This window comes from Drosophila takahashii, chromosome X, assembly GCF_030179915.1.
Source record: "Drosophila takahashii strain IR98-3 E-12201 chromosome X, DtakHiC1v2, whole genome shotgun sequence".
NCBI lineage: Eukaryota > Metazoa > Arthropoda > Insecta > Diptera > Drosophilidae > Drosophila > Drosophila takahashii.
In genome coordinates this window covers 21,302,605-21,314,610 of record NC_091683.1, presented here as the reverse complement: position 1 = coordinate 21,314,610, position 12,006 = coordinate 21,302,605, and the positions used below count along the sequence as shown (strand labels likewise).

At 37.1% G+C, this 12,006-nt stretch overlaps 1 protein-coding gene across 1 annotated transcript; it reads left to right on the top strand.

Annotated features, from left to right (window-relative positions):
* The first annotated feature begins 4,361 nt into the window (after window positions 1–4,361).
* Window positions 4,362–8,497, top strand: LOC108065466 (uncharacterized). The gene is made up of 2 exons (XM_044396161.1): window positions 4,362–4,920; window positions 8,394–8,497. Exons 1-2 carry the CDS (start codon window positions 4,362–4,364, stop codon window positions 8,495–8,497), a joined length of 663 nt encoding a protein of 220 aa, XP_044252096.1.
* Window positions 8,498–12,006: the final 3,509 nt, after the last annotated feature.

Below are 12,006 nucleotides of genomic sequence, written 5' to 3'. Positions count from 1 at the left end.
ATTAAATAAATATTAAAAACTGTTTAAAAATACCTAAAAATATTTTACCTTTAATTTTCATTTAAATTTAGCAAACAAAAATAGATATCAAAATATTATTTTTAAATAACCCTAAATATGCTCAAAAAAAATAAAAAATAAATATAACAAATGTAAGCCTTAAAATAAATCTTCAGTGCAGGAAAAGAGAGATGGCTAGAGAAAGAGAGAGCGAGGGAGAGCATTGCATTTAATGGCCAGCTGTGTCCAGAAAATTTTTAGAAGGCCAAAGGGGGACGTTCTATGGATCCGGAAACAAGCTGGGAAGTTGGAAAGTTTCTCCGAAAAATGTTCGATTTCGAAACGGAAGTTTTGCGCCTTTTTAGCTGCAAACATATGTCCTTTGCCGCAATTCAAAAGGATTTAAGTGCCTGCCTGCGAGTGCCAAAAATCCGAGTATGTCCATGTTCATTGATAATCTGCCGCACTTCTCCGGTATCTCTGTAGTTCATACATATATTGCGGGGACTCGGAGCTAGCGTAAATCAATATTTATGATTTATCACTGGCTTGCCAAATTGAATTTAAAGTGCATGTTTCAATAAGGCACTGGCCAAAATAATAATTTGATAACGTTGATTGATTAGATAAACGATGCAAGGCACAAATTCATTTTAAATTAATCCCAGTTTGTGTAACGCACATACAATGTGTGTGTTACATATTTTATATTATTCATTAGGCAAATGCATAACTAACCGATTATAAAACCAATTGGGATGCCATAACAGGTAATTAGGTAAACAGATGAAGGAGAAAGCTAATTTTTAAAACACATTCCCCAGATAATAGACTTCGAATTCGGCACTTAAACGGCCCACTTTATGAGCACTTGGCATTCTGTGGGCCAATCGTCCTGCCATTTGATCCTTTTCACATTCACTTAATCACCTTTCACCGGTGCTCCGTTTATCAATCGCTTTGTGTGTGTGTGTAACATCTAAAAATCAATGTTTGATGATTCCGCAGGCATTTTGCACTTAATTCTAAGGGGAACTTTAAACCGAAAGCTAAAGCTGAGGCTGAATATATATCGAGATGCGGGAACAAAGGCCTCGGGACAGACATTCGACTCGGGTTTTCCCAGCTCCTCCTGCCTTTCCATTTCCCATTCCTTTTCATTTCGCCTTCCATCTCTCGACTTGTTCATTTTTGGTAAAATTCCAAAATCATATCCCACTCACACACACACAAAAACCCAGAGATGTGCACACATATCCGAGCCATTTGGACATTTGGTAGTCTCTATAGGTCGCATTGCATTTTAGTCACGTACCGACGGAAAAGTTATCGAAGATTTAAACGCACGTACATGGGGCGAAGGAAAACTCAGACAGTGCGTTTCATAAGATTCCCAGGCTGATTTGGGAAATCTTTAAAAGGGAAATACCATTTAAGAGACAGGAAAAATTATAAACCAGTAGGGCTTAAAAATCACTTAAAAATGGGATGTCAAAAACACTACTCCCAAAAAAAACTTGATCTGAAGCGATGATCAATTAGATATTATGTGGGATCAATTTTGTTTGCGTGTAGAAATTTCTGTGTTAATTTATAGTAAATAACTCAAAATATATTGTTTAAACTTATTTTTTATTTTTATTATGGACACGTTAACATTTTTACCAATTTCAAGCCTTATTTTCCCGTTCCGCACCTTACAGTGATAAAGAAAGATAGGGAATACCAGAAGACGTCATCAAATGCCGTGAGTTATTGTAAAACGTCGAGTTCTTCAATTGCGACTCTAATGCGGACGGGAATATATCGGCGATGGGCGAAAGGCGGGAAAAGCGGGGAAAAGCGGGAAAAGGCGGATGGAGGAAAAGGAAAACTCCCCAGACTTCCGAAACGATTTGCACGTAGTCGAAGAGAGAGAAAAAGTGCCAACTGTTTTGCTTGTCAAATTGAAATTAAAAGCCAAAATGCCTCAACTTGGCTGCCCCCATTTTTCCCCATCTCCTGTTTATACATGTATATATAAGTATATATACATATATGCGGCCCGATCAACCAGCGTTCCCTGTTGGAGTCATAGATATAACCTTTTTATAAAATCAATAAAACCAAATAAAATATATAGAGGAGTATCTGCAGTCGGGCGGCAAAGGCACATTCAGAGAATTTCCAAGTGAAAATGCTTATTTAATTTTAATTTTGTTTGAAGCATATAAGTATTTTCTTAAACTATAATCCTTCTTTTAGTTTGATGTTTTATTTCCAGACAATAAATAATATATAACAATAACAATATATATTTTCTTTAATATAATATAATAATTTATAATATATAATATATTTTCTTTAACACTGTCTATATTTTCTATAAATTCATTTGTCAAATATTTTGGTGAACGATCAGTCCTCTTTACTTTAAATTAAATTATGCTTATGTATATTTTACTTATGTTTTAATTGGTCTTAAGTATAACGAAATCTGTTAAATAATTTTAATTAAATTATACAATTTTGGAAATCAAGAAAAATGGATTAGTTACGTTGTAATTTTGGGACTGATGTGTCTATTTTTTCGAATAGTTTTGTATAGTTTCTTCGAGTGCACGATGTGGGCACGTAGTCAGTTGTGGATTCCTTTTCCCAGGGATGGGGGCATGTCCCCGGAGTCAGACGCAGAACCAGACCGAACCAGAAACCGTTGCTGCGGTCAGCTTTTGGGAGATTGTGATACTTCTGCGGTCGCGTGACCTTTGCCCTCCGCCCTCAGCCCAAAAAAAGTGGCAACAAATTCCAAAAGAATGCGGCAACAACTTGAGGTGCCAGTGGGGGATTTTTCGTGTCTGGGTCAGTAGTTAGCAGTCAGTGGTCCACTTGGTCACTAGCCAGTTGGTCAGTAGTTCCTCTACTTTATTCATTTCATTCGAAGTCTGCGTGTATTTCCAGCATTTAACTTGGCACTTCTTCCACATTTTACCTTAAACTTCTTTTATTTATCGGTTTAAACCATTTTTGTAGATCTATTGAATTTTTATATAAATCAAAACCTATATATTTCTAAGTTCAGCAGTTAATCATTAGTTTTAATTTGCATCCAAAAATTCTGTACTTTTTCCATTAATGTGTTACTTAAATTTTCCTTATTTGCAAAAGCCTTCTTTTCGCAATCCTGAGAATTGTCCAATAATTCTTTAAAATGTCAAAAATGGCAAATAAAATAGGAAGCGAACTGAGAACCACTTAACACAACCGATTTTGGCATACTAAAATTATTTATTTAAAAAAAACGCACAAAACATATATTTGATAGTCATACTAAAGATAAGTGCATTTTAAATTGTTTTTTATTTTTGTGTGCATATTTTTGTGGTTTGCCAAAATATTTCTTTGTTTCGAAATGTTACTGGTTAGTTGCATTAAATATTGATTAGCATTACACTGACAATTACACTTTCCTAACATTTCTTTAATTTAAAGAATTATCAGGAGGAAATCCTGCTCGCTCATTTGGCCAATTGCCTTTCATTGCTCCGCATTTCATTTTCCCCTCATTCACTCGCTCACTCGTTCATTTGTTCATTCGTTCATTCATTGATGATTTAAGTGCCGTTTCGACTTTCGGCAATCCTGTGGGATCCTGCGGCCCCCGCAGCCCCTGAAGCCCCATCGTATTCCCCTCCGTATATCCTTCCAGTCCCCCAGTAAAATGCACCTCGCGGCCTGCGAAGCCAGTTTGGCAATTATTCATGCAGCCTAAACACAAAACAGAAGCTGCCTATGTGTATGTGTGTGAGTGAGATAGTGTGTGTGCGTGTGAGGGAGTCCATGTGGGTGCAATTAAACCAAACTGCCTGTCTGTCCATCTGGCAACCTCATCTCATCTCCGTTTCCGCCATTAAACACTGCAAAAAATAAGAAATATTACAAAATTCCTGCCAAGGACCGTTTTTAAACTAATATTGGAAATTTCCATATCTAAAATTGTTTAAACACCCAATTTATAAATGGTAAAATTAATTATTTTCCCAATTCATATTTTGTGGTTCCCACAATATAGGTTTTCTTTGTTTTTTTTTTGTTAATAACCATACAAGAATATTTATAATAAATAAATAAAATAAATATATTTATAAAAGCATTTTCAGTACTGTTTAAAAACTGCGCAATATTTTTGAAACAAAGGCTTACAATTAAACAAAGAAATATTTTGGCAAAGCCGCAAAAACATGCGATTAAAACACTGATTATATTCCATTATAAAAGCGCGTTTGTTAATTGGAATGTTTATTCCTCTTTTTATACCATAAGGTGATTACCTTTAGTTAGTTGGCAATATTCGCCCTGAGTGGTTAGAGAATTTGACGAGAATGCTGCAGTTTGCATCCTATTTTTTGGGCGTCCTTATAATCCTTAATTTGCGTCCATCCTTGGCCGCTTTCCAGGAACCCGAAATCCAGGATAAATTGGATGGTATTAAAGAGTCCCTCAAGACGATGATAACGAAGGAGGACTTCGAGACAAAACTGCAGGACCTTCAGAACCAGCTGGATGACCAGTTTTTGGCGCTGCAGAACAGTTCACAGGATATTTTGAACAAACTGCCGCAGAAGAAGCTCTCTAGGAATAATCTAAAACATATACCACCAAAGTTCGAGCAAATCGATTCGAGATACTTTTATATTGAAAACAACGAAATTCAGGATTGGCCCACAGCTGGAGAGACCTGTCGCCAGATGGGCGGCTATTTGGCAGCGATCCAAAACGAATCGGAACTGAATGCACTCAAAGTGAGACTCGCCACAAACTCATATTACTGGCTGGGCATTCACGATCGCGAGGAGAAGGGCGAATTTGTATCATTGGCCACCGGAAAGGCAGCCAAATTTCTGAAATGGCACATCGGATATCCCAGAAATTACACACAAGGTGTGAGCTGCGTTTGGCTTGCGAACGGAGAAATGCATGATTTCTATTGTAATTATAAAACACACTTCATTTGCCAGGCAGACAGGGAAATTTAAATAGAAAATATGTGTAATTTTTGATCATCCTAATAAATACGAAATGTAATGTTATTAAAGGTTTAGAAACAGAATATTGTGTTTTGTTACTTTCTTTAAAGTATATAAATATTTTGCCAAAAAGTCAAAGAAATTTTTTAAACAATTAAATTGAGTTTATCAATTGAATGTTATTACTAAGAAAACCTTGAAGTAAATTGCATTTTTATTAAACTATTTTTTGTCTTTTCTAAACACAAATTTAGAAATTTATTTCAGTGCGAGTTGTGTCGTCTTGCGTTTCTGTTGTTTAGTTGCGTTCGCGCAATTTTCCCATTTCCCGTTCGCTTATTAATGAATTTTCCAATAATTTCTGCCGCCAAAGGGAAGAGGGGAGGAGGGGGTCTCACAGATTGGGATTCGGTGAATGAAGGGGGGCTCGAGGACTCCACGTCCATGTGCTGCCGGAATTTTAGTCGCACTTAGACTTATTGTTCGGGCCTAGGCCATTAAATCATTTTATTCCGACGGCAGACAGATGGTGAGCATAAGGCAAAACACAGCTAGAAGTCTGCAGAAGTCTAGCTACACGTTTTCATATTGGATACATGTTAAGGAACATTTTTAAACCGTAAAGGAAAATGTTATAGAGTCTTAAATTAAATTAAATAAAGTGTTAAATGAACATATAAATAAACTAGAGAAAACTAGGGTTGGTAAAACGAAATACCATTATCGATAATATCGATGGTTTTAAAATTTAGGAAATTATGAAAAAACGGTATCTGTAAAGTTTAAGCTAAGTTAAACTATGTTTATTTTATTTTTATTGTTTTTATACAAATTTAGTTTCCTTTTTGCTGTTTATTATAATAGATTTTCATTTAATTTTCGATCTGAACGAGAGAGAGACCTGCATCCTGCATCTACACTATCCATTATCCCGAGGAGCTATAGCTCCAACTCAATCAGCGACCAACAACAGCTCGAGGCAATGTGTGCTTTTCTTTTCGCCACGCTTTTCCGAACCCGCTTTTCCACATTTTCCACAACCCTGCCAGGCGCAGCATCTGGGCAACTTTCAATTGTTTGGGGAATTCGCAGTGAACGTTTTCTGCCATTAGTTAAGGTTGAGGTCGATTGTTGGCCGGAAAAGGGCACACGCGGAAAAATAAATATTAAATCACAAGAAACTAAATCAACAAAACAGACTGCGAAATACTTTATTTTTTAGGAAACATCTAAAATATTCTTTTTAAATTGTTTAATGAATTCCTTCTAAATGCTAAAGATTGCAATAAAAAACATAAATTTAAACTGTAATGCGCATGCTATATGAATTCTTCAAGGCAATAAATACATTATACATTTACCAATATTTACTGTGTAAAATATATAAGAAAAGAGGTGTAGAAAGTGGGGAATCCCCACTTGAGTTCTTGGTTGTGTGTGTTAACGTTAATGCTGTTAAATGTTAACTCTGGGTCGGTAATGTATGTTTGATAAGTTAATTTTCGTCCTTAGAAGGGGGAAAGGGGCGGGAGAGTCGAAGGGATAGCCGGGAAAACTGCCAGCTTATCATTAAAGGCATTGGAAACGATTCTTTGGCTTGAGCACACAGCCAAAAGGACTCCCACGGCAACAAAGCCATTAAAGCGCTTTGTGTGGATGGTTCAAAGGGGGGAAAAACCGGGGGAAAACTGCGGGAAAACTGGGGAAGAACTGGGGGCATTCAAAGTTACAAAGACGCAACCTTCGCCCCCCTCTGATCTCCAAAAAATAACCCCCATTTCAGTCACTCATCGTCATTGATCCAATCATTCATTTTCTGTAAGGGGTCGAAAGGGCAGGACATTTTGATTGCCCAGTAAGTGGGTGGAGTGGGGGCAGTGGGGAAAAGTATGGGAAAGTCACCAGACAGACAAAGGCTGACAGTCAGTCATCCATTCGTTTAATACAGTATTTTTAAAAATATTTTAATATTACGAGTACATTTTCTAAAACAAATTTAAAGTAACAACATTTTTAATCAAAAGGCATTAAAATCAATAATTCCTTCAAAATGTGAATATTAATAAGGGGGTAAAATTCATAAAAATAGTATAAGTGTATTATAATTATATGTGTATCTAAAAATATGCAGTGAGTAAAGGTAAGTCGTCTTCCTGTATGAATTCATACAACTTTTGGGTTACAAATATATTGTACCATACTCTTAGACAACTTTTTTGACTTTTAAAAGAGATTTGAAAAAATCTAACTAATTTTGTGGCACCCCTATAAATTGCTTTTCATTATATTTTTAAAATCAATTTGAATAATTTTTAAACAAAAATGTGTAATTCAGATATTTTCCCAATACGAAAATATACATTTTATTTCGTGAAAATCATAATTTAAAACGCAATGAACAAATTATCAGAATGTGTAAGATTTATACTCAAAATATTAAATGATTTATTCACAACCTTATGCCAATGTGCGGGTTTCTATTGAAGTGTATAGATGATTTGTTTTATTTTTATTTGATTTACTTAAGAAATCGAACGCTTTACGATTTTGATTTGCGCTCGTTGTGTTTGCTTATGAAAGTGCTACTTACAGCGCAACAATGGATGCCATATCGGCATCCCCGACCATTCCGGAATAACCGCAGTGCTGGAACCCTCTCCAATATGCCAATGCCAGGACCAAAACGAGAGTCAGGATGAGCAGGAAGGACGAGGAGGAGGAAGAACCAGGACGAGGACCACGACCAGGACCAATATCCATTCCCCCGCCAAATCCCAAGTGGCTGGTGTCGTTGCTCGCTTCGCTTCTGTTTGGGTTCGGTTTGGTTATGGCTTGGCTTTTGGCTGATTACACTGCTCGAAAAAACGGCAATAAAGATGGAATTTTAATTTTAATTAGTAAAAAAATGTTTAAAATAAAATTGTATTATAAACAATTATTTAAGTCCACGATTCAAAACGTACAAAATGGTAATGCTAAACAATCTAATCATCTGTAAATAAAAATGTGTATACAATAGTAATAAAAAAACTTTTAGAATAATAAAAAATATATATTTTATATATCAAGATAATGGACCAAAGTAGCAGTCTTTTCCGATTAATTCAAATAATTTAAAGAAAAAGTTTAGTATGTTAATTGGTTTATTAATTTAATATACAGATCAACTTTTTAGTTCAATAATTCATTTATTTATCTAATAATATTTTATTATCGTTTAAGAACTGAGAAATCAAGAATTTGTATTTTGACTAATTATATTTTTATTTCGATATTTTATTAGCTTAAAATGTATTCAACAGTGTAGATCTTTCGTTTGGTAGCTGGCTTGGCTTGTTATCCTTTCTGCGCGAGGACTCGCTGGTAATCAATGAAATTACTTTTTAGTTCAAGGCGAGCCAATAGTGTTGCAAAATGAAATTATTGAGGAGCTGGATGAGAGCGAGGAGGAGGAGAAGGAGGTCCTGGCGCTTTTTTCCGGAGCTTGCTAATGAAGTGTTGCCAAGATTGGGGGGCGGGATCGGGCGTGAGATATTGGCGGGACATGCCAGCTCACATTTTTCAGTTATTTCAGCTTCAGTTTCAGTTCCAGCTCCTCTTTTTTTCCGGTTGGCTTGGGTGTTGCATACATTTGCGCTTAATGGCTTTGGGGAATTCCGATGACGTTTATAGTCGACGGCAGTCGGAGCTCCGGCTCCTTGGATCCTCGGGGAAATTTGCTTTTGAAAGTTTCCCGCCTCCCCCAACTGCTCCTCCTTCTCCTCCTCCTCGAACACTTAAAGCCCGGCTCAGAATAAATGGCAAAGAAATGGCCTGGACATAAAGCAAGGCACAATCTCTGCCCGGACAATAACTCCTTGATGGTCAATGATTTGCTGATGGATGATCTTCATTTTATCCCCGGTCTGGATGATGGGATAGCACAAAGCCAGAGCGGAGATTGTCAACTTGTCGAGCTGGATAAATGACAGCGGGGGTGGGGGTGGGAAAAAAAGGATACATCTATTTAGTTGCCTTAAAAGGGGGAATAATTTGGAATTATTACAAACCAAATATATTTATTTGGGAATTGCTGTTAAATTTACTTAACTGAATCTAAGATGGAAGTAATGAATTCCTTTAATCAAGTAGCATATTTATTTATTTCTAATTTCGAAAATATTATCGAGGCAAATTGTAACTACTTTTGTCTTAAATTAAAATAAATAAAAGTTAAGAACTTATTGATTTTTCTTCCTTTTTTGTTGCTTCAGTAAGCTGTTGCATTTAATTTAGCTTTACATTTTGCTTTAAATAAAGCTTAAGTGCTATGCTTGAAAAATATTTATTTTTAAGGTAAAGAAACTGTTATTTTTTCTATAATTTTCTTGCCTGCCTTGCTTGGCTATAGTTATTTCTATATTCCCTATTTTTATTTACACTTTTCTCTAGAATATCACCCATACGTACTGTGGACCGTTGGCCATAATTACTACGTTCCGTCGGTGGTTCACTGTACTAAAAACCGTGATGCCTGCCTGTCCGGATGATTGACTCCGGCCGCGGGGATTTCCGTGGAAGGATGGCGGAAGGATGCCTGCCAGGCAGGCGGCTGGGTTGACAGGATGCTTGACAGGAGGCGGATGGAGATGAGGATGAGGAGGCAGGCAGTCAAGGGTTAAGCGGGTCACAGCCGGTTGACAGTTGCAATTAATGCGGCAATTGCAGTTGAGTTTTTGTGCCAAAGATGATGCAGCATCATCAGTAGATGGATGCAGCAGGAGGAGGAGCAGGGAGAGCCGGCTGGCTTCATGTCCATGATGGTTATTCCCAGTTTACAGCTCCTCCTGCTAATTGGCATGCATCAATGCATCGATGACGTTTATTAGCAGTGCTCAGACACACTCGAGGGCGGATGGAATGGGAAAATGGGATGGCTCTGGGATGGGATGGCACTCTCTGATGACGTTATTGTGTGCGCAGTGCGGCAAATTAACTTAATTTGATTTAATGGGCAACGCGAGCCCCGGCCGACGGATGATAATAATAATAATAACAGCGATCTGGGGTTTGAGTTTTGAGTGGCCAAGTCGAGCACTTCGAGGACCCAAATGCCAACAATGCAGCTCAATTAAATCCCGGCCTAATTGCCAGCGACTTCTATTTCGAGAACCATTCACTTTAATTCTCAATCCCTCTTCACATCACATGCTCCATATATTTTTGCAAAACTTTCCATTGGCCATTTTACGCTTTAAAAGTAGTGGTTTAATATTTTTTTAAGTCTGTTAAAGATTTTTATGGCGAAATAATCATTATGGTAAAAAGGTGTCTAAAAGTATGCAGTGAAAATAGAACGACGTTTTCGAAATGAACCATTAGACTTTCGTATTGATAATAATTATTGCATACTTTTTGACACCTTTACAAGTTATTTCTTTGACACCTTCGAATAATTTATTTTGAGGCAAATAAAAGTAAAGTAAATTTCGCTTTAGTCATAAATATTTTTTGACTTTTGTAATCTTTAGTTTTTTTGGTATAACTATTTGTTATTTGATATTTATGCTAGGTCTGCTAGTCTAGATATTATCACATATTATGGTTAATTTAGCCATTTATTCCGTTTCTTGGCACTTTGCAAAAATTCCATCAATTGACACAACATACGATGCCCTGCAAAACGAGGATGAGGATTCATTAGCCCGCGAGATGTAAACACTGGCTCAGATTTCGCCCTCCTCCGCCTCAAAGGTCCTCATCTTGTCGGGGTTATGTAGATGTGGAAATGCTTACATGTCGTATTCTTTGGGCACTGATTTAGCTGCTGTCGCTTCTTGTTCCACTCGTTGTCGTCATCGGGTCGAGTGGCAGCATTTAATGAGGTGCAAATGAGCTTGTCCTGGCATCAGCATCAACATCAGTGGCAGCATCATCACACCGTGTAGCCCAAGGAGCCAGAGTCGCGCACTTTAAAAAGAAATTAGCTGCCAGGAGTAGGCCAAGTGGCAGAGGACCCAAGGAGCGCCCGGCTCAAAAGTACACTGTAAAAAAAGAGTGAAAGAAATTCCTGGACCTGCAGTATTTTTAGATTCTTCAAGATGGAATTTTTTAGATTTTTAAAAGCAACTTAAATTTAAAATACCACTTTGTCATGTCAATATTTTTCCTTGCTCTGAACTTCTTTATGTTTCTTTTTTTGTATTTATTAATAAGAATTTTCATCTCTTCCAAAGAATTTCCATTGTCGTTCATTAATACTTTACCAATAAATTTGTTGTTTTTATAATTTTTTATTGGCCATTAACTTATGTGGATGTTAACACATATATTTTTCTTAAGTAAAGAAAACATTTTTAAAATATTTATACAATTTTAGAGACAAAGTTAACAGTTTAAATTTTACAGCAGTACAAATATTTTTTAAAATTCCATGATTTTTAATTAAGTTATGAGATATTAAACATACCTTTTCATAAGGCCTTTTTGATTCGATTTGTTTTTTCTCAGTGTTCTTTGTATCGAGATGAGTGGCAAATGTTGTTGCTAATTTCCCCACTTGCTCTGCTCTTGTTTTTTTGTTTTTCTTTAACTGTCTGTCTGTCTGTGTGTCTTGGAAATTTTACATATTTTCTATGAAAATTACCATAGACACATGGCCGCCGTGCCGCCCCCTTTGAGGGGTAGGGGGGAGGATATGGGGGTTCCCGTTCCCGCTACCGTTCCCCACATGCCGGGCACGTAGTCGTGGGTGCACCCACTTAACATGATAAGCGACAAGACACCTAACATGTTCAACACGACACCTTCACGACAGCGTCGACGGAGCACCCGAGATCCCGGGATCCTTGGGGGGCTTGCGATGGAACGGGTATGCCGGGGTGGTTCTGGCCCCACAAGGGGGGCCATGACGCTGCAGGAGATGTGGGTGCTGAGTACTCAGCTCGTTTATGGCCAAGACTTTGATTTGATGGCTTACATTCACCACGTTTCTAGATATGCGAAAGTAATAGCAACAGAT

Bases quoted from the DNA above. Each gene is read 5' to 3' on its own strand.
- LOC108065466 (XM_044396161.1), top strand. From the start codon at position 4,362: ATGCTGCAGTTTGCATCCTATTTTTTGGGCGTCCTTATAATCCTTAAT. The intron at 4,921-8,393 runs GTGTGAGCTGCG...ATTACTTTTTAG, and splicing joins TCCCAGAAATTACACACAAG to TTCAAGGCGAGCCAATAGTG.